This window comes from Mus pahari, chromosome 19 (genome assembly GCF_900095145.1).
Source record: "Mus pahari chromosome 19, PAHARI_EIJ_v1.1, whole genome shotgun sequence".
Classification (NCBI taxonomy): domain Eukaryota; kingdom Metazoa; phylum Chordata; class Mammalia; order Rodentia; family Muridae; genus Mus; species Mus pahari.
In genome coordinates this window covers 43,611,679-43,634,409 of record NC_034608.1, presented here as the reverse complement: position 1 = coordinate 43,634,409, position 22,731 = coordinate 43,611,679, and the positions used below count along the sequence as shown (strand labels likewise).

Here is a 22,731-nt window from a genome sequence, read left to right as displayed (position 1 = left end):
GGCTCGGGATTGGCTGTAGCCGTCCTCTCCCCCTCCGCCGCCCGCCAATAGTGGCCTCGCGCAGGCGCCTGCGCAATGGGACGGCCGTGGGGGGCGGGAAGCGCTTCGCGGCGGCGGAGCCCATGTCGGCCCTGAGGCGCTCGGGCTACGGCCCCAGCGACGGCCCTTCGTACGGCCGCTACTACGGGCCCGGGGGAGGCGATGTCCCGGTGCACGTTCCTCCGCCCTTATACCCTCCTCTCCGCCCGGAGCCTCCCCAGCCTCCGGTTTCCTGGCGAGGGCGCGGGGGCGCCCCGGCCGAGACCACCTGGCCGGGCGAAGGCGCAGGTGGCGATGGCTACTACCCCTCGGGAGGCGCCTGGGCAGAAGCGAGCAGAGCCGGCGGAGGCCACCAGGTAAGCTCCGAAGTCTTTTCCGGGGCTCCGGCCGGGAAGTCTTGGGCGGAGGTGAGGACATTTGGGGGTTTTATACTTAGGGTCTGTTAGGACTCGGGTCTCTGATTTGTTCTTTTGGGGAGGGTGCAGAGACGAGGACCGGAGATGCGAGGGGCGATAGGCTTGGGTTCCATTTGTCCCTTCGTTTTTTGACTTCAGCCATCATAAGTGTTCCTGTTAACCACGAAAAGAAAAAAAAAAAAACCCGAAAAATTATTCTGCGCTGACTTCCTAAGCTTAGTAGCAGGCTGCAGGATCTCTCTCCGGAGAGCGTAGGTTAGCGTGATTGGGCTGTAACAATTTATCCTGCGTGGCTCGGGGAGCTGCAGCCCCAGTCGTTACTCAGCAGCCCCTCCCGCGGGGAAGGGGATCGGAACGGGGCGGGCTGATCACTTAGTTCCCTATCACCAAAGCTTTGCCAGCAATTGAATCAGGAAGGATCAGTGTTGCAAAGTACCTTAATGTCCTATTTAATCATCTCAAGACTGCAAGACAGATGTTATTAATGCTTCCCAATTTTTGAATGGAGAGACGGACTTGCTTAGTATGTTTGGACCTTTATTGCTTGCATACATACCAAAAATATGTTTCTATTTTCTCCTCGTATGGGGCTGGCATTCTAGGATGGTGGCACACATCTTTTGGCCTTCGTAACATTCTTATTTGCTGAAAATTAATTATAAAATTCTCACATATCCACGACGGGATTATAAAATAGTACAGTGCTTTGGAAAATAGCTGGGTCGTTTCTAAAACTTCTTACAGAGAATTAATTTATGATCTAGCGGGTCTACTTGTAAGTACACTCAAGAAATAGAAAACAAGGGCTGGTGTGTGTGTGTTTAATCCCAGCACCCAGGAGGCAGAGGCAGACTAGCCAGCCTGGTTCACATAGACATAATGAGTTCCAGGACAGCCAGAGCAACGTGGTGAGACCCTGTCTCAAAAAACGAACAACCACCACCACCACAACAAAGGAAAACATGTCCATATAAGATTTAATACATCTTTTTAACATCATTCATGATAATGGCCAAAAATGAGAAATAACTTGTATAGTTACCAACTGATTGCTGGATTAACTAACATGACTTACATTTTAGAACATAACATCTAGAAAGGTATGAATTGACCCCCACACACACACACACTTACTTATTTCAACATGGAATGAACCTTAACTAGATCATGCTTGTTGGATAAAGTTAGTCACAAAGGTTGCATTTCATATTGTGTGAGTCCATTCATATGTAGTGCCCATAGTGAGCGATTCCTCCAGACAGGAACACGGTGGGCTGCTAGGATTGGGGACTGGAAGGAAGTATTGCAAAACTGGGCTTTGAGGTGATAGTGTCCTGAAGTTGGTGAGGATGGTTTCCCAATTCTGAGTATCCTAAAAACCACTGAATTGTACATTTTAAATGGGTAGGCTAATTGTTCCTCTAAAAACTGCCTAAGAATAGGAACCATGTAGTATTCAGAAGTTAGCTAGAAAGAAGGATCCATATTCCCTGTGGTGATTCAGTAAATAGGATGGGATAAGTAGGCCAAAGGATCTACTGTAATCACAGGATCTAGAGATGAAGGACTTAGCCTTTCAGTACCCAAATTAAAGATCAGTTGATGAGGAAAAAGAGTCGAGCTTTAAACTGGCTTCTGTTGAGTTTGCTATCAAACTAAAAGTCCATCTGATTAGGGAAAGACTTGGAAAAGTTCAAGTTCAGCAAGGTTTGGAGTAGAGTTGTGCATATAGGGCAGGTTATGGAGCTAGCGTAGTTTGAGATAAACTGGAAATGCTTAATGGACATCTGTAAATTTTGTTTTGTTTTGTTTCAAGACTGGGTTTCTCTGTGTAGCCCTGGCTGTTCTGGAACACCATCTGGAGACCAGGCTGGCCTCCAACTCTCAGAGATCCACCTGCCTCTGCTTCTGCCTTTGGCTATGCATGGTGTCATAGATGTACATATTTTTTCCCCCAAATCTACAATCTTAGCTTTACTGGCTTTTACTAAATTTTATAATATTTATGTGTGAAATTAAAAAAAAAAAAAGTGCAGGGCTAAGGAGATGGCACACCTTGCAAGTAAAAAGACTGTGCTTTGGGGCTGGAGAGATGATGGCTCAGTGGTTAAGAGCACTGACAGCTCTTCCAAAGGTCCTGAGTTCAAATCCCAGCAACCACATGGTAGCTCACAACCATCTGTAATGAGATCTGACACCCTCTTCTGGGGTGTCTGAAGATAGCTACAGTGTACTTACATATAATAAATAAATAAATCTTTGAAAAAAAAAAAACCAAGACTGGACTTTGGATCCCTAGAACCCACATAAATATTGGGTGGCTGGGATGGCTTAACCTGTAATTCCATCTTTAGAAGTTTGAGAAGGATCCCCAGATGACTAGCAAGTGTATCTGGCCTTGGGGGAGGTGAGGGAGATCTGGGTTTGCTTGAGAGACTGTGCCTCATGGAGTAAGGTAGAAGAAATATTGAAGGAATCAGCCTTGGGCCTCTGTATGCATGTGCATCCCACACAGGTATGTTCCCATACAATTAAGGCTTGACAATTAATTTTCCAAGACAAGGTCTCTTGTATCTTAGACTGGCCCTGAACTCATTATGTAGCCAAGGAAGATCTTGAATTTTTCAGCTGCTTGCTTCTACCTCTCAAATGCTGAGATTATAGGTTAGCCCCACCCTTCCTGGTTTTTAAATTAACATACTGAAAACAGCTGGTGATGGTAGTACATGCCTTTAGTTCCAGCATTTGGGAGGCAGAGGTGGATCTCTGAATTCAAGGCCAGTCTGTTCTGTAGAGCAAGTTCCTAGGATAGCCAGACCTCATAGAGAAACCCTGTTTCCAACAAAACAAAACAGCCAAACAAAATTAATATATTTAAATATGGCACAGGGTTTTACCATTTTTTTTTTTAAAAAAAAAAAAAGAAAGAAAGAAAGAAAACTACGTCCAGGCTGGAGAGATAGCTCAGAGGACCTGGGTTCAATTCAGCATCCACATGGCAGCTCACAACTGTCTGTAACTCTAGTTCCAAGTGGTCCAGCGCCCTCTTATGGCCTACTCAGGCACCAGCCACACATCCAATGCATATGCATATATATGTTTGTAATATTTTTATCCTACTGCCACAGTTCTTGGTTAGCCACCAGAACTGGATGATAAACTCCTATTGTTGAAGACACCACATATTTTGTTTGCAGGCTATAGAGAACTCAAAGTGAAACTGAGCTGGAAACTTTTTCCCTTCTGGCTAATTTTCATAATGCCTCGAGTTGCTGTGCAGGCTGCTTGAGGAAAAAGGTTCATGAACAATCTTAACTCGATGTGGATGTTGGTGTCCAAGAATCGCCTCACAAACCACACAAACGTCCATCTCTGTCAGACAGGGATAGTTTATTGAACATGCGCCCCAGGAATGGTCAACCAGGGCCATGGTCCAGATTTGGGAACTGAGCCATGGCCCCAAGTTAAGAGTCTACAGGGTTTTTAAGCCCCAAACCCATTAACATCTGTGCCAAGTTATTCCACCAATCAGGATTTAGAGATGGGGGGGCTTCCTTAGGACCAAGTCTTTGTTATACATTTATCCTGCTTCCATTGTTTGGGGTATTCAGCTGTGGCTGGGAGCTTGCTTTGTCCTAACTTGTCTACCAGGATGGGACTTGTCTAATGTTCACGTCTTAACTTGCCAACCAGGATGTCGGTTACCCACATACATGTTTCTTTCTGCCAAGTAGGATGTCTGTTCCCAGGGAGATCTTGGGAACTTAAAATTTTATTCAACCACTACTCAAAATGAAAGTCTTATTCCAAATAGTTTCTTCTGTTGATGCAGGTGTTTCTCTAATGTTGGGGTCCATCCCAGGGGCAGCTTAGAAAGGCAAATACAATAAAAGCTTATACTTAGGAGCAGGGAGTGCTGCTGGGTGGTTGGTTCAGGTCCAGGCTTATGGGTAACTATACAAAACAGTTGTACTGATTTCTATCGTGATTGGTTTCCTAGGGCACAGAACATAACAGAATATGTAATCATCTTGGTATTAGAAAGTTTCCTAGTAACAGCAGAAACATATGAGAAAGTTTCCCTATAAATGGCAGGCTAGCCAGGTAACTATTTTACCTAGGTTCTAACAGTGGGTTCATGCTAAACCACTAACTTGCCTAGGAAAACGTTCCTACCTGTGTGATAGAGTGGCATGACCGTTGTCGGGTCCCAAACACTTTGTGCTTGAGTCCCACTCTCCAGGAGAGAATTCATCCCTGGTACTGGAAGCCTGCTCAGAACCCCATGGCTGGGGATGGCATAGACCCTAATGGGGAAACTGCTCCTACTGTTGTTTTGCTAAATGGACAAATTGTGGTCACCAAAGATCTTCCTTCTGATTATGTGTATGTTCACAGATTAGTGCTATTCACAGGTTTGGTCAAGGGTTTGATAGTGTTGGTAGTGGTAGTAGGGGGGTTGTGTCAGTGTGTTGTAGTGGGTGGTAACTAATAATGCTCAGACTCAAAACTGGTTATTGTGCTGAAAAAAAGGCACTGTTATAATGTTCAGCCCTAAAGAGGTCATGCATTTTATCCCCTCTGAGGATCAAAGACCGCTACAGAAGTAGGAGTGGAAAGAATGTAAGAGGCAGAGGAAGGAGGAGGGTGTTATGAAAGACTGTCTTCTGGGTATGACCCGATGGCTGCATTGATGAACTCACAGCAGCTGTGGTTACTATTTAAGACCTACACACCACTGGGCTCAGAAGCACTCCATCCTTGACAGAGAAGAGGCTCACTAGGCCCCACCTTTCTGAGGATTAATAGGCCACAAACAGAAGTTGGTAGAGAGTGGCTGACAAGGCACTCCCCCTTCCAGAGGAAAATGACAGTTAATAGTTGCTGGGGATGGGTTAGAGGTGGTCTTCAGTGATGTTTTTTTGTGAGGTGAATCTGGCTGAAAAAAAAAGCAAGGCGCTAGGTATCGTGTTAGGAAGCTGAGTCAGGAAGAGAGGGAATGAGAAGTGGGGGATCCTGGTAGCTAAACTGAACCTTAGAGAGTCACCTGAAGGGACTGACCCTTACAGTCTGAAGATGCAGGCCTGGGTTCACCACATCTAGGACAGTCAGCTTCAGCACTTGTCTTCTTGATAGAGAGCATAAATATATAATAACTCTAGGCTTAATCCAGCATAACCAACAAACCATAAAACCCACCTATATAAGGGAAATAAAAGTGGTTAGTTATAAGCCAAAAGTGCACTTATACTGTAAGTTCAAAGAATAAAACACATTCAGAAGAATAGAACACATTGTGTGTTCAGCTAGACAGTCAGAAAGGTTTAAGAATTGGTTTGGAGCATTCTTACAAGAGTTAGTGTCTTAATGTAATTTATTTAAAGACAAAGTCCTGAAAAGATGATGCTACCACAGGTAGGTAGAGTTACACCTTCCAGTGGTGATTGCTCTATAGGAGTTGATGATACTGATGTTATAAGCAGAAAGTACTGGAATCCAAAAAAAAAAAAAAAAGATGTGTAGACATACTTGTGTGTGATTGAACAGAGAAAAGAATGGCAGGTTGCTCCCTCCACCCCCCATCCTGCCACCTCTAGGCTAGCCTCTGTGCCGTGGTCTCCCCTTCTCCACTTCGCCTGTTTCAAAGCCACCTGTACCTTCTCAGCCATCCACCCCCTGTGGTCGGCAGTCCCAAATTCCAGTAACCCAGTAAAGCAAAACTCTAGAAGCTTAGAATTAATCTGTCAGATTTATATATCAATAAATTCTCAATTCACAAGATGCCAACACAATAATTTCAGAGCCAGTTGATAATGATACAAGCTGCCCACCTAGATTATACAAGTTATTCTATCCCTATATGATATAGCTACCTATGGCCATTTAAAGTCACGTGGAATCTTAATCGTCCTGTTCGTCCTCGCATCTTCCTCCTTTCCCTCCCTCCTCCTCCATCCCTGTCTCTGAAACTCTTCTCACCGCCTCCTTTTTCCCTGTCCAATCACAGGCTTCTTGTATTAATATTTAAAGTGATTGGACAGGGAAAATTCTGCTACACTTGTGTAGTAAGAGCTTTGTGTTCCAAAGCTGTTAGGTAAGTATAATTCTAAATAGTGATGCATAACTTATTTTGTACCAGTTAAATAGGGTAAATATTTTATATCTGAATGTTTGTGTGTTTCAGATTTCAGATTTTTGAAAGCATAAAACATGAGTTATTTTGAAGGCAGGACCCAAATCTAAACATGTACAGCATTTTAATGCCCTTGCATTAAAATGTTTGTTTTGCTGGGCTGGGGATGGAACCCAGAGCCTCTAATGTGCTTAGTCAAGTGCTCTACCATGGAGCCACATACCCGTTACCTGCATTTGACTGCAGCTCATCAGATGAGATCAACTGTGAATGTTTCCTCTTGGGACATCAAATCAAAGTTCTAAATGACCAGAATTAGAACAGTTTGGATTTCAAATTTTCAGATTGTGTATACTCAAAATGTACTGATGAGTGGTAGTGGCTGAAGTGGACAAAGGCAAACTGTTGTCTCTGGTTTCCTAGTCATGTTGATTCTCCTAACCTTGCCTCGTGTTAGAAGTACTTGTTTTGCTGTCTAACTGGTGTTAAGAGTGAATTGGGCATGTCAGTGTTCCCTGTAATCCTAGCACAGGAGGGCAGAGGAACAGGGTTGCACTTTTGAGGCCTTGGTGGTGTAGCAAATTTCAGGTGACTTGGTGTATGTAGGGAAATTCTGTTGCATAAGAAAGTATCAACAGTAGAATGGGTGCTATTTAACTTGTTTCCCTTTTCCTTAGGAACAGCCACCATATACGGGCTATAACTCTAACTACTGGAATTCTGTGCGGCCCAGGGCTCCGTACCCAAGCTCGTACTCTGTGAGGCCAGAGTTACACGGCCAGGTATGGCTGGAAATCAGTAGATTTCCTTTTCCTTTGCTTTCTTTCTTTGTTGTTATTTGTTTTTGTGGGGTGTTTTGTTTGTTTGTTTCTGTGTCCTGGTTGTCCAGGAATTCGCTCTCTAGATCAGTCTGGCCTTGAACTCTCTTAAGTGCCGTAATTTACCTCTCAGCTTTCTTTTCTTTTTTAAAGGTAGTTTTATAAAGCACAGATGGCCTTGAACTTCTTGACCCTTGATCCTCTTTAAGTGCTAGGATTCTAGGCCTCTTACTACACAAGTTTTATTTAGTGTTCAGGGCTTCTTGAACACCAGGTAAACACTCCCACAAGCTTCAATTAAAACGATTATTGGCATATATTAAGTATATGATAATGGGTCTTATTATGACATTTTTCTCTTTTTATTTTATTAAATTTTTTTTTTAAATTTATTTATTATATGTAAGTACACTGTAGTTGTCTTCAGACACTCCAGAAGAGGGCATCAGATCTTGTTACGGATGGTTATGAGCCACCATGTGGTTGCTGGGATTTGAACTCTGGACCTTTCGAAGAGCAGTCAGATGCTCTTACCCACTGAGCCACCTCACCAGCCCTTAAATTTTTGTATGCAGTATATTTGGTCAGTCTTTTCCATCACCCTTACTCCTCCCAGGTGTCTTCACCTCCCTCCCTGTGTACCTAACTTCTTGTTCTTTCAAAAAACAAAAAAGAAAGAAAATAAAAATAAACACCTATAAAACAAACAAACTAAAATGAGCCCTCAACAAAACTAGGAGTTAGGGTTAGCCAGCTACTCCTAAAGGTGGGTTTGACTTGGTCTGTGGTTGCTAGACCTGCTGTCAGCTCCGTTTGGAATAGCTGATTTCTCTTTCCCAGCGGGTACCAACTGCAGAGAACTTCTTGGTAAAGGGTAGGAGACTGTGTCCACTGCAGTCTTTCTTTTTTTAGGGTATGGGTATGTTAAGACAAAGTTTTTCTGTGTAACCTTGACTGTCCTAGAAGTCACTGTGTAGACCAGGCTGGCCTCAAACTCACAGAGATCTGCCTGCCTCTCTGCCTCCCAAGTGCTGGGATTAAAAGTGTGTGCTACCATGCCCAACTGAGCTGGAGTGGCTGCCTTCTGAAAGAAGTCTTTTGCCCAGACTTGATGTTCCCCCAATTTTTGACATTATTGAGATCAAGTCACATGACACATTTACGAGAACTATCTCTGCAGGAAATATTTCAGTGTGAACAGTGTGATGACAAAATGAAGATGTTTTCTGTTCAGGGACCATCTTTGAGGCCACAGTGACAAGTGGAGGTAGTGCTGGCAGAAAGGGTGCCGACTTCTTTGCTAGCAGGAATATCAGAGTGGCTTGCCTAGAAATAGAGGAAAAGTGCTCAGCCAGAACTGACTGGAGCTGAAGTGGTGGGACTGGGATCCGTTTAGAAGAGTGAAGTTTTGTGCCATAGACGACTGGCAGATCAGCTCCATGTTGCAGCTGGTCTATTCATGGCCTGCTCTAATGACATGGGAAGTAGTAGCACTGGAACTTTGTGTCAGGATGTCTGCAGCCATCCAGGATCTGGCTGGGACGAAGGACAACAAAGTGATTGTAGCTATTAGCAAAGACCCAGAAGTTCCCAGTTTCCAAGTGCAGATATGGAATAGTCACAGATTTATTTAATGGTTCCTGAGGTACTGAAGAACAAAAACTAGATCAAGGTCATACTTATGCCTTAAAACAACTTGGGAGGCAGGAGCAATTGATTCTCTGAGTTTGAGGCCAACCTGATCTACAGAGCAAGTTCCCAGACAGCCAGGGCTACACAGAACCAAAAAAAGAGAGAGAGAGAGAGAGAGAGAAGGAAGGAAAGAAACTATCAGCATTCTGCTTAAATCATAGAAATTGCTGGGCGTAGTGGCACACGCCTTTAATCCCAGCACTTGGGAGGCAGAGGCAGGCGGATTTCCAAGTTCGAGGCCAACCTGGTCTACAAAGTGAGTTCCAGGACAGCCAGGTCTACACAGAGAAACCCTGTCTCGAAAAACAAAACAACAACAACAAAATCATAGAAATTTATAGTTTTAGGGGAAAATTCTAAGAGCAGACACAGTGTCCTTTGATGAACCGATTATTATATCCCTCCTTAGTTATTTATGGTTCCAAACAGTTATTTTATAAAATTTTCTAATTCTGTAATATATAATAAAGCTTTTTTAGAATGTAAATCAGTTAATGTGAGTGTATTAAATATCTGGAAGCAGGGCATGGCGGCACATCTTTAATCCCAGCATGTGGGAGACAGGGGCAGGCAGATCTCTGAGTTTGAGGCCAGTGTATAGTCTACAGAGTGTGTTCCAGAATAGCCAGAGCCAGACAGGAAAACACTGTTTGGAAAAAAAAGAAAAGAAAAGAAAAGAAAAGAAAAAGGATGCAAAGCCGGGCGTGGTGGCGCATGCCTTTAATCCCAGCACTCGGGAGGCAGAGGCAGGCGGATTTCTGAGTTTGAGGCCAGCCTGGTCTACAAAGTGAGTTCCAGGACAGCCAGGGCTATACAGAGAAACCCTGTCTCGAAAAACAAAAAAAAAAAAAAAAAAAAAAAAAAAAAAAAAAAAAAAAAAAAAAAAAAAGAAAAGAAAAGAAAAAGGATGCAGAGGCAGATAAAGAGAATCATAAGTTCAGCACTAGCGGAAGCCTCACAGAGAGTTTCAAATAAGACCCTTTTCATACTGACAGACATAAAATTGAAAAGTAAGGAAAGAATGAAAATAACTTGGGAAATACATCTTAAACCTTCCCTCTAACATCTGTTTATTCCTGAAACCATTATACACCTTTTAAATGTTTAAATTCAGTTTCTAGTAGTGTGTGTGTGTGTGTGTGTGTGTGTGTGTGTGTGTGTGTGTGTGTGTTGGTCGGAGTGTGCCATAGTGCACTTGTGGAAGTCAGGAGAGAAGTCTTTAGAAGTTCTTTTCACTGGATCAAGGGATTAAGCTTACAGCATTAGGCTTGCAAAACAAGCACTTTTACCCATTAAGCTATCTACTGCCCCATTGCACACTTCTGTGTTTGCCTGTCATGTGCAATTTACAGGCTCAGTGACAGGAACTTCTTTGATCTCACCCCCATAGCTCTCAGCCTTTTGAGTGCTGGAATCATGGGCCTGTGACCACCATACGCAGCTTCTTCCTCATTTTCTTTTCTTTTCTTTTCTTTTTTTTTTTTTTTTCTTTTTGGTTTTTCGAGACAGGGTTTCTCTGTGTAGCCCTGGCTGTCCTGGAACTCACTTTGTAGACCAGGCTGGCCTCGAACTCAGAAATCCGCCTGCCCCTGCCTCCCGAGTGCTGGGATTAAAGGCATGCGCCATCACGCCCGGCTCCTCATTTTCTTTCATATTAAGGAAAATTTCAAAGGTAGAAACAAATGTTCCTCTCAGCTTCAACAAGTCTCAGTACTGGACCATATTGGGTTTATCTTCAGAGGGTTTTGAAACAGATACCAAATAATGTAGTTTTGTTGCTTGTAAATAAACTTAAGTATGTGTATTTAAAAACAACAAAACAAAAAACCCTACCAGTTTAGAAGAGACTGTCCCCCATAGACTCTGACAGTGAACAGTTGGTTCCTAGTTGGTGGTACTTTGGGGACGTTTAAGAGGTATGGTCTTGTATAAGGAAGTATGTATGTCACTGGGGGTAGGTTTTGATAAAGACTTGAGCCACTCCCAGCTTGTTTTTTTCTGCTTTGTGCTTATATTAAGATGTGAGCTCTTAGAGTTGGAGAGATGGCTCAGTAGTTAAGAGCACTGGTTCTTCCAGAGAACCTGGGTTCAATTCCCAGCACCCACATGGTAGCTTACAATTGTCTATAACTCCACTTTCAGGGGACCCAGGGGACCCAACACCTTCACATAGACATGCATGCAAGCAAAACACCAATGCACATAAAATGGAGAGGGGGGGAGGGGAGGGGGGAGAGAGAGAGAGATGTGAATGAATTCTTAGCTTATTGTTCCTGCCTCTGTGCTTCTGTTCCACCATAGTAGGATTCAGCCCTGAATCAAAAACCCAAATAAACCCTTCTCTTAATTGGTCATGTGTTTATTCCAGCAACAGAAAAGTGGCTATTACATATAACATAATTAAAACTTTACAAAGAACTGCCAGCAGGATAACATAGTGAGTAGAGGTTCTTGGTGCCAATCTCATCCCCCAGGTTCAGTTTCTGGACCCATGTGGTGGAGGATACAACTTTTACGGGTGCCCTCATGTGTGGGACATACGTTCCCACCACTGTCACCCACACAGTAAAGACGGAAGACCAGGCATGGTGACACATACCTTCATTTCCAGCACTCAGGAAGCAAAGGCAGAAGGATTGAGTTCAAAGCCAGCCCTATGTACATAGCAAGTTCGGGCCAGCCAAGCTACATAATGAGACAGGTCAAAAAGAAGTGAATAAATAAATGTAAAAACATAATAAATTAATGTAAATGTAAAACAAAGCAAAAGATTTTATTTATAAGAAAACAATTCTAAAATTAAATCTAGTCATTTTTAACAATAAATTGAATAAAATTTCTTAAAAGAATAATTCTTGGGGCTAGAGAGATGGCTTCGTGGTTAAGAGTCCTGGCTGCTTTTCCAGAAGACCTGGGTTCAGTTCCCATTACACACATGTCATCTTACAGCTTGCTGTAACTCCAGTTCTGGGGATCCAGCACCTTCACACAAGAAAAACATGCAGGCAAAACACCAATGCATGTGAAATAAAACTAAATTAAATGCTTTTCCTAAAAAAAAAAAGAATAGTCCTTAATCTATTTAGTCATTTGATTGCCATAGGGCATTTAGGTTCTGTGGTACATGTGTATGTATGTGCGAGAAGGTGTGTGTTTCACCTGCTTGTACATATGCAGTGCCTGTAGAGACTGCCAGCAGGATAACATAGTGAGTAGGAATCTAGAAGGGAATCAGAATTCCTGGAAGTAGAATTACTAATGGTTGTGAACTGCCATGTGGATGCTGGAAACTGAACCTGGGTCCTCCGGAAGAGCAGCCAGTAAGTACCCTTAACTTCTGAGCCATCCCTCCATCCCTGTGCTGTTTTGTGTAATTACAAGTAATGTGCTTGACAACTGCGTTCCTGTGACTTTTTAATAGATGATGATTTCCTTGGGAAACTGGAATACAGACCAATGAGTTGCATGGTATTTTATGAAATCTTGATTTTTGTATTCTATTAAGGAGTTCTTTTTTCAGACTGAAAACCTCAAGGGCTTATGGGGAATATGTTACTTGGCTCTTTATTCTTGTCCCTGACCACACATGCAGACATTTGTGTTTTCTTTCTCTTGTTTTTAAAACAGGCCCTACTAATGTAGGCCAAGGCCTTCTACCTAGTAATCTTCCTGCCTCGTCTTCCTTAGTGCTGGGATTACAGGTGTGTGCACACAATTAGGGTTCCTCCCTTCCTCACATAGGGTCTCACTATGTAGACTACTAGCTACAAACTTGAAATTCTTCCTGGAACATCCTGCTGGGTTTCAAGAAAATATGATCCTGTGTGTTTACTATTTTAAAAAGCTAACTAGGGAGATCATTCAGTAGACAAAGTGCCCTCCATGCAAACGTGACCTGAGTTTGGATTCCCAGAACCACATAAAGGCTGTGTTCCCATGTGTCTGTGTTCCTGCCTGGAATTTAAAACAGTGAATAAGAGACCCTGTGTCAAATGTGCTCAACGGCAAGTGAAAGACAAGGACCCACTATCTAGATTGTCCTCTGACCTCCACAAGCATGCTGTGACACATGCAGCCTCCACATGATACACATACTTGCATCATTCTCTCTCTCTCTCTCTCTCTCTCTCTCTCTCTCTCTCTCTCTCTCTCTCTCTCTCTCACACACACACACACACACACACANCACACACACACACACACACACACAGAGAGAGAGAGAGAGAGAGAGAGAGAGAGAGAGAGAGAGAGAGAGTGAGAGAGCGCAAATAATAGAAAACATTATAATAACAGTTGAAGTTTAGAGCCAGGTGGTGGTAGCACACTCCTTTAATCCCAGCATTTAGGGGGCAGAGGCAGGCGGATTTCTGAGTTCGAGGACAGCCAGGGCTACACAGAGAAACCCTTTCTCAAAAAAGCAAAGAAAAAAAAGAGTTGAAGTTTAGGGCTTAATTAGCTTTAATCTTATTTGGGGCATTAAGCAGAATTCTGGGAATGACATGGTCTGGGTAGGTGATTTAAAACCACGGGAAAAAGGATCAGCAATCAGTCTTGGAGGTAGCACGCTTGTCTGACACACACAAGGTCCGGGGTTTAGTTCGCAGCACTATTTAAAACAATAACCAAACTATACTAACCCACAGTGGTAAGCAGTATAATGAAGAGTTTCTCTATCTGTTATTGCTATCAGGAAAGCAGGGTGCTTGCTTAGTTCAATATGGACTGGGTCATTTCTGGAACTCATCATAACACTTACAATAATGTAGTCACCATCTGTTGAACAAACTGTTTATCTGCTAAGTCATTTATACTTGTTATCTTAGTTTTTCTTAATAATCCTACAAGGTACATTTTGGCTCTTCGTTTTCCTGTTAGAGAACCGGAAGCTAAGAGTAACTAAACATAAAGCGATTAGAGAGTGTTTCTGGCTTTTTCCCTTTCTATTATATAATGATACTCTTTTACCTCTACCTTGTCCCCCAGGATTCCTAGAGTTGCCTCCTGTGGGCACAAGCTGTCTGCTTAGACATGCAGTTATGAGTTAAATGTAAGATGTTTGAGGGAGCCGTTACTTCTCACTTAGTCTGTCATCCGCATGTCGTCTTCCATTGATGCCCCTTAATTTACATTCAGTACCTGGAGCAAGATTATAGCCAATAGAGAAGAGAAAGTACCTCATAGACTGCTTAGATGGTCATGGTTACTGACACCAAAGTTCTCCAGGTTGAACACTAAGGGCATTTTAGCCCCTCCACCCATTCATCTTTTCCTTGGTGACTACCTTTTTTCCCCAGAGTCTGAATTCTTATGCAAATGGAGCATATGGTCCACCTTACCCTCCTGGCCCTGGAGCAAGTACTGCCTCCTACTCTGGAGCTTACTATGTACCTGGCTATACTCAGAGCAATTACTCCACGGAAGTTCCAAACACCTACCGTTCACCTGGTAACAGCCCAACTCCAGTGTCACGTTGGATGTATTCCCAGCAGGACTGTCCAACAGAAGCACCTCCTCTGAGGGGACAGGTGCCAGGATATCCTGCTTCACAGGTAAGCAGTTTCCCATGAGGGAAAAAAATGCCTCTATTTCCTGAATTTTAAACAGTGGAAAGTTCCCATTCATACTGGTGTTGTTTTAGGAAAACAACTAGAGCCATACACATATGTACATCTTCAACCCCAGTTCTCATGAGGCAGAGGCAGGTGAAGCCCTTGAGTGCATGACCATTCAGGACTATGTAATGTGGCCTTGTCTCAAAAACAAAATAAAAGGGCTGGAAAGATGACTCAGTGGTTAAGAGCACTGACTGCTCTTCCAGTAGGTCCTGAGTTCAATTCCCAGCAACCACATGGTGCCTCACAACCATCTGTAATGGGATCTGATGCCCTCTTCTGGTGAGTCTGAAGACAGTGACAATGTTAGTCTCATACATAAAATAAATCTTTTTTTTTTTTTTTTTGAGACAGGGTTTCTCTGTATAGCCCTGGCTGTCCTGGAACTTACTCTGTAGTCCAGGCTGGCCTCCAACTCAGAAATCCACCTGCCTGCCTCCCAAGTGCTGGGATTAAAGGCATGCACCACCACTGCCTGACTAATAAATCTTAAAAACAAACAAAAACAAAAAAGAAAGTACTGTAGATATTCAGAGATTGTTTGACAAGTGAAGGAAGGGGTTTCTTTTATATTGATGTCTAAATGGATGTGGCTGAAGAGACCTTAAAAATGTCATAATTCTTTTAAATCATAACATATTTATTATTTGTGTGCGTGATGGGAGTTGCAAGGGATGACACACATGTACCACAGCGCATGTGTAGAGGTCAGAGGGCAGCTTTGGGGAGCAGGTTTTCCCTTTTTACTTTCTGTGGCTTCCAGGGATCAAACTCCAGTCCCCAGGCTTACATAGCAAGTGCCTTTACACACTGAGCCATCTCTCCAGCCCATAATTTATATATTTTTGTCTGTTTCTTCTTTGAGATCAGGTGTTAGTATGTCGCCCTGGGCACCTGGAACTCCCTCTACAGACCTAGCTGGCCTCAAACTCACGGCAAATTGCCTACTTCTCTCCCCTGAGTCCGGGACTAGACACACATGCCACCACACCTGGCACCTCTGTGGTTTTCTCCTATTTTCATTCTTTTTACTTCCATGCATACTCTCGTGGCTGGGTGCTCATGTCCATGAGTGCAGGCACTCAGGCCACAAGTGTGAGCACTCTGGAACTAGGGTGATGGATCCTGGAGATACCTCATACGGAATCTAGGACTTCAGCTTGGATCCTCTAAAGAGCAGTGTGTGCTCTAAGCACTGAGACAGTTCTCCAGCCCCCATACAATTTTTGTAATAAATCTTTAGTTGTTGCTTGAAGCTTTCTCTATCTTAATCTTTCCTAATGCTGCTAGGTGTATATTAATATGCTGTGAGTATGCCAAGCCTATTTCTGTTTGTTTCGCAAACACTTCTACTGTCTTGCAGTATATGGATTCATTTATCTGTAGTGTTTTTGGAAAATGCATGCTTCACCCAGTGAATTTGAAAATAACTCACAAGTCTTTTACCAACTCTGTTCCATATTTTGGGAGCCAGGTTTTCTCAGGTGTGGAGAACTTTATTAACTGGTTAATGAGTCACTAGCAGGTCAGGACCCGTCTGGGCTGCTTTCATTACTTGTAAGCTTTGCTTTTTAAGCAGTGACCTGCCTGCATACCAGCATATTTGTTTTCCCAATCTAGAACCCTGGAATGACCTTGCCCCATTATCCTTATGGAGATGGCAACCGCGCTGTGCCGCAGTCAGGAGCGACTGGACGACCACAAGATGATGCCTGGGCTTCCAGTGCTTATGGGATGGGAGCCCGTTACCCCTGGCCTTCGGCCGCACCCTCAGCCCCCTCGGCTGGGAACCTGTACATGACGGAAAGTGCTTCACCGTGGCCCGGCAACAGTTCTCCTCAGCCACCTCCTTCACCCCCACCCCAGCAGCCTAAGGTAGGAGGGCCTCCGCATGCTGTTCTTTTGATCTTTAGGCAATTAAGAGGACATAAAATGACACTTCTCTGTATTAGTCTGTTAATGCAAAACAGTTGGTGGTTACTACTAAGCAAGATGTTAGCTTAGTTTTCTCTTATAGATAGTATTGTTTGGAGATTTTTTTAGATTCTCATCTGTTTTTGTAAATTTTCATTATTTATGTGTATGGATATACTGGCTGGCTGTATGTCTATGGACCACATGTGTGCTTGGTGCCCTTGTAGGCTTATCCCCTGGAACTGGAGTTCAGACAGTTATGAGCTGCCTTGTAGCTTCTGAGAATCAAATTTGGGTCCTCAGGAGGAGCCATCTCTCCAGCACCGTATCTTTTTTAAAAAGATGGGAAAATGCTTCTTTTCTGCTGGTACTCTCTGAATATTAAATAGAATCAAGGGATGTAGTTTACAGCCTCGTGCTGTGCAGCAGGAGGGAAACCAACGTGAATAGCACATGCTGGCTTGTGTGCTGGGCTTTATATAAGCCACAGACATACTCTCTGCTTTTGCCTAAGCTCTGCAGGCTTTCACTATCTGAGGGAAACGAATGATTAAGTCACCGAGGAATTGTGAGGTAGTAAGATTGGTGGGGAGTGTTCACAGAGTGACTTGCACTGAGGTAGATTCCAACCATCATATTTAGAAGTTGTGTGCCTCTTGCTTCAAAGGGCTCTCCCTTTGTCATCTGACAGTGTGGGTCTCTGGTGGTTAGGTAGGAGCCAGTTTTGTGGGAGTCTTTTCAAGTTTTTTCCTGGTTGGCAAATGATGTGCACTGACATATCTGATGTTGATAGCTTCCACTAAAACAGCTTTTGTCTCCTTTCTGTCTTCCCATTCCAAGGACCCCTCGTACTCCTACAACCCGTCGGGTCAAGGCCTGAGCCGGCACAGCTTTCCCTGCAGCGTCCATCAGTATGAATCTCCGGGAGCAGTGAACAATGATAACTCAGACCTTTTGGATTCTCAAGTCCAGTATAGTGCTGAGCCTCAGTTGTATGGCAGTGCCAGCAGCGAGCATCCCAGCAACCAAGTTCCAAGTAATAATCTCCCAGAAGAGTGCTTCTCTTCAGATGAGGGCACTCCTCCAAGTATTAAAAAGATCATCCATGTGCTGGAGAAGGTGCAGTTTCTTGAGCAAGAAGTAGAAGAGTTTGTAGGGAAAAAGACAGACAAAGCGTATTGGCTTCTGGAAGAAATGTTGACAAAGGAACTTTTAGAACTGGATTCTGTAGAAACTGGGGGCCAGGACTCTGTCCGTCAGGCCAGGAAAGAAGCTGTTTGTAAGATCCAGGTCATACTGGAAAAATTAGAAAAAAAGGGACTATGAAATAACTTGGAATGCAGGGGAAGCCTGTGACTGATTTGGCCAAAGAACTCTTTAATTTGGTTAGTTCCCATCTTTTGAAATGCCTGTTGTGACAAGAAGCAACACATTCCAACTTTCTTCTGACCTAAAACTTGAAAGGGGGAAAAAACTGGAAAAGCCGGCAGAGGAATGGAGAGCAGCAGTGACAAGATTCTTTCCAGTTTTCAGATGACTGAACCTAATAGAAAACTGGAATTGTCAGTATCGCCAAGTAGACCTGCTCCTTACGAAAGCCAAGGTGTCTGTAGGCTGCTGTTTACCAGCTCTCAGGGGGGAGATAGACTTTATGTAACAGGTTGTCAGAAGCCTAATCTGAGACAAACAGGCTGTTTTGTAAGCATCTGGACTGTCACATTTTTGTGCATTGTGACTGCAGATACTTCATGTGTATATTATAGCTTAGACTCTTGGACCTCTGTTCTGTTTTCTTACCTGCAGGTCACAAATGTAATACTATTCTACTTCTTCGTACATTTTGTAGTAATATGTTTAATATAATCAAATATTGGCAGCCAGATAGGTGAGCAGTTATGAACAAATTCATATCCTTTTACCACTTGAATATATTTTAGTGTGTGGTGGGCTCCTAAAGTCATTCGTCTCCCTTTCTATGTAGCATGTTCCGTTCCGTTCTTCCCACTTCTGCTTGTCATGATGGGGAAGGTGACTCTGAAAATTACATTGATATAGGAATGACAGTGTTTGTGGACATTCTTTGCTTTGTTGTATTTGGATAAAGATCCACTTTGAAATTGCTTTTTTAAGAAAAATATTTTTGGCTCTTGCTGCTTTTATTGAGAGCATTATGATAAAAACATGGAAATTTAAATGCCACGGTTAGTATAAATAGTGATGGCAAAAAAGCAACATATACAATAATTTAATAACACCATTCTCCAGTCAGTAGATCTGTGGGACAGATCTGAGCTCAGTTCATAGCTGATAGAAGGAAAAGAAGGAGATTCATGCTCAGGGAATGAGTCAGCCGTAGCTGAAGTGGAAAATTCATTATTTTCTTTTAATTTAAATTTGGTCTGTATTTCGTAGGATAAATTGCATAGAATTGCCTGTTTCATAAGAAAGATGTTATTTAATATTAGTAACCGTCAATTTAGAGCCAAGTTTAAGAAAGGGGCCTTTCTTGGTTATCCATGTATGTTGTTATACAGAGACAGGTAAATAATTTACCTTTTAAGCCTACAGTGAGATCTAGCATACAGTATCCACTTTTGCAACAGAGGTAGTTTCTTAGTGGAATATCAAGGCGATGCTTTTCTCTAGACTAGCAGGCCTTTATATTAGTGATACTAAGCCTGTAGACTTCTCTTCTACTCACAGGAATCAAACAAATGCTAACATAGGATGAGAAAAAGTGTAGTAAAAATACTGTCTAGGGGTTGGAGCTGGGGCTCAGTACAGTATCCGCCTAAGATACATGAAGTCCTGGGCTAAATCCCCAGTAGTGGATAAACCAGCCCTAGTGGTACACACCTGTCCCATCATTTGGGAGGTGGACACAGGAAGACTACAAGTCTAAGGTCATCCTCAGCTACATAATAAATTCAAGGCCAGCCTGACCCAAATAAGATCCTGTCCACAAAATAAACAGGATAAGTGAGTCAAGGAGTGGTCATTGTATTCTAGGAGTCTGAAGTTTTTAAAAAATATTATTTGGCTGAGTTTGGTGGTGTATACTTTTAATTCAGTCAGAGGAGGCAGGTAGATCTCTGAGTTCAAGGCCAACCTGGTCAGCCAACGCTATGTAACAAGACACTATCAAATCCATATCAACTCATTTAATCTCCCTGTCTGTCTGTCTTGTCTATCTATCTAGTCAATCATCTGTCTATGGGGTGTGTGTATTCTTGCGTGTACACGTGTGTGTGTGTGTTATCTATAATTTTTATTTTTTGAGACAATTTCATGCCGGGTTGGCCTTAAACTTTGCATGTAGCCTAGGACAACCTAGAAGTTCTGGTCCTCCTGCCTCGCTTTGTATTACACAGGTAGGTGTGTGCCTGGTTTATGCGGTGTCAGGCAAGCACTGTACTGAGGCATAGCTTATGCAGAATATATAAAAGAGAATATCGAAATGTCTTTAAAAGGTTTTCGAAGCTGGGTTAGTGGCACACGCCTGTCGCCCCAGCATTACGAGGCAGAGGCAGGTACATAGATCTCTGAATTTGAGGCTATCTTGGTCTACATAGTTCTAGGCTAGCCAGGAGTGAGCTCTAAGTACCCCTCCAAACGTTTTCTATAAAAGTTTTGGCAATTATACTTTAAGAGGAGAAACCTTAAAGCTTAGCTGTGTTGCCAGTGAGACAGTGAGAGATTCAGAAGTAAACATGTCTGCTTCACTTACGCTGCCCAAGATGCCAATTAATGCACATCCTTCATTTGTGTATATGTACACGTTATGCACAAATGTACATATATGTGTATATACCTTAAGTTATTTTTTGAACTACTAACATGGTTTTAAACTTAACAGAAGAGTTGTAAAAATAGCATTCCCGTGTATCCTCCATCCGCCTTCCCCTTGTTTTGACATCTTCTCTAACAGAAACATTTGTCAAAATTAAAGTTAATAGTGCTATTAATATTAGCTGAAGTAGCAAGCTAACAGTAGACACTATATTTATCTTTTTAGTAGCATCCTCTCAACTATTCCAGATCCAGTTTTGAATTTGGTTGTCTGTCTTGGTTGTCTTTCGCTCTGATGTTACATCATACAGATAGCTGATGTTGTCATGTGTTTCTGGCGTGGTTCACATCGAGTGCTCTGCTAACGTGTCTGCTAGGATCCTCTGCTGTAAGCTTTACCCTGCTTTCCTTTGTAATTACTAAGTATTTGCTAGAGACACTTTGAGACTATGCAAATGTCCTGTTTCTGCTTAGAGTTTGCCTCTTACTATCTCCTGGCAGATCTTGCTTGTGGCATTTATTACTGTGGTGTTTAAATGGTGATTTTCTATTCTCATTTCTTCTATATTTAATAATTGGAATTCTGGAAGGAACTGTGGTTTCTGGATTTATATTTTTAATTATAACAAGATATTCAGGATAGGTATAAACTCAGAATTTAAAGATAGAAATTATGTTAATTGATTCCAGTGGCCAGTATCAAAAAAAAAAAATAAAGCAACATTTGTGACCTGTCTTTGAAAATGTAATGAATTTAAGAAGGAAACTAGTATTTATGATTTGTAAAATTTGTTTGCTTTGACTTGAACTTGATTTGAAACTGAAGCAATTTTCTTTTGAAATTCACATATAGACTTTTTAAAGGTGTCTAAATTTATATTACTTTGGGGGTCATTTTTGTCAAATTCTTGAATAAAGTTACCTACACCTGGCATGATAAACAGCTGTTTTCTGTCTAGCACCTTTGTTCAGGTAAACTGCCAAGGCTAAAGCTAACCAGAGCGGCCCTAACAAACCTGGAGCACGGTGGGCTCTGTCTCCCTGCCTACTGTTGGACGCTTCTTCTAAATGCTTTTAAAGAAAGAGGTTTGTAAAAACAAATATTGAACAACAAAAGGAATAGTGCTTTAGTTAGCTGGTATAAAGAATTAACTAGTTTGCTTGGTTTATTTTGTTTTTTGTCCATTATCCACAGTGGGAGCATGGTAGTGTCCAGGCAGACATGGTGGAGGAGGAGCTGAGAGTTCTACATCTTCATCTGAAGGCTGCTAGGAGAATACTGACTCCCAGGCAGCTAGGATGAGGGTGTCACACCCACAGTAACAAACCTACCCAACAAGGCCACACCTCCTAATAGTGCCACTCCCTGACACACCATCACATCATCTTTGATTTTTTTTTTAATTTCTTTTTTAAAGTTACAAGTTTAGGGCAGGTGAAATGTCTCAGTGGATAAAGGTACTAACCCCCAGACCTGAGGACCTGAGTTGAATCCTCAGGACCTAACAGTGGGAAAGGAGAGACCTCACTTGGTTTACCTCTGACCTCCATGTGCATGTTCCCACACACTCAAAAATAAGTATATGAAAATTATGCTCTGAATTTAATGAGTCAGATTATGAAAACCAGCATTCTCCTGGTCCCACCCCTTTTCCTCCCCTCTGAAGGCAACCCCTTAAATGTTTTGTTAGATTTATAGCTGGGCAGTGGTTGTACCTTTAATCCCAGCATCCGGGAGGTAGAGGCAAGCAGATCTCTGTGAGTTTGAGGCTAGCCTGGTCTATCAAATGAGTTCTAGGACAGTCAGGGCTGCACAGAGAAAACCCTTGTTTTGAAAAACAAAAATCTCTTAGGTTTACTATTTTACCTGTTTTGAGTGTTTTGCCTGCAGGTATGTGTGTTCATTGCATATGCCTGTTGCCCTTGGAGACCAGAAGAGGGCACCAGCTCCTCTGGAACTAGAGTCATAGTTAAGACCTACAGAGCTTGCTCTGGTGTCCATGGTAGCTTTGGAAAGTGTCCTTCCTGCCTCCGCCTGCTGGAAACCCGGGGTGACTGCACCCTCCTGCGTTTCCTACAGGACGATGGGCATTTCTTTTCCTGCCATTTCCACAGTCTGGCTCAGTGTGTCCCTCCCTACTTCTGAATACAGCTGCAGTCCTGTCTTCGTTGTTACTAACCAGGGCTCAGTCCTATAGTGAGTGGGCATTTCTTGAACAACTTGTTTTCCCTGTAATTAATCTTTCATTTTTTAAAAAGATTTATTATTATTATTATTATTATTATTATTATTATTATTATTATTATTATTATATGTA

At 42.6% G+C, this 22,731-nt stretch overlaps 1 protein-coding gene across 1 annotated transcript; it reads left to right on the top strand.

Moving 5' to 3' along the window:
* The first annotated feature begins 12 nt into the window (after positions 1–12).
* Positions 13–21,347, top strand: Bag4 (BCL2 associated athanogene 4). Its single transcript, XM_021219264.1, has 5 exons — positions 13–395; positions 7,266–7,370; positions 14,393–14,647; positions 16,331–16,585; positions 17,465–21,347. Exons 1-5 carry the CDS (start codon positions 123–125, stop codon positions 17,948–17,950), a joined length of 1,374 nt encoding a protein of 457 aa, XP_021074923.1. The 5' UTR covers positions 13–122; the 3' UTR covers positions 17,951–21,347.
* The last annotated feature ends 1,384 nt before the right edge of the window (positions 21,348–22,731 follow it).

What these genes read in the sequence shown, in the direction of transcription:
- Bag4 (XM_021219264.1), top strand. Translation starts at nt 123, where the DNA reads ATGTCGGCCCTGAGGCGCTCGGGCTACGGCCCCAGCGACGGCCCTTCG. An exon ending in GAGCCGGCGGAGGCCACCAG is followed by an intron (nt 396 to 7,265) that starts GTAAGCTCCGAA and finishes CCTTTTCCTTAG; the next exon opens with GAACAGCCACCATATACGGG. An exon ending in GGCCAGAGTTACACGGCCAG is followed by an intron (nt 7,371 to 14,392) that starts GTATGGCTGGAA and finishes TTTTTTCCCCAG; the next exon opens with AGTCTGAATTCTTATGCAAA.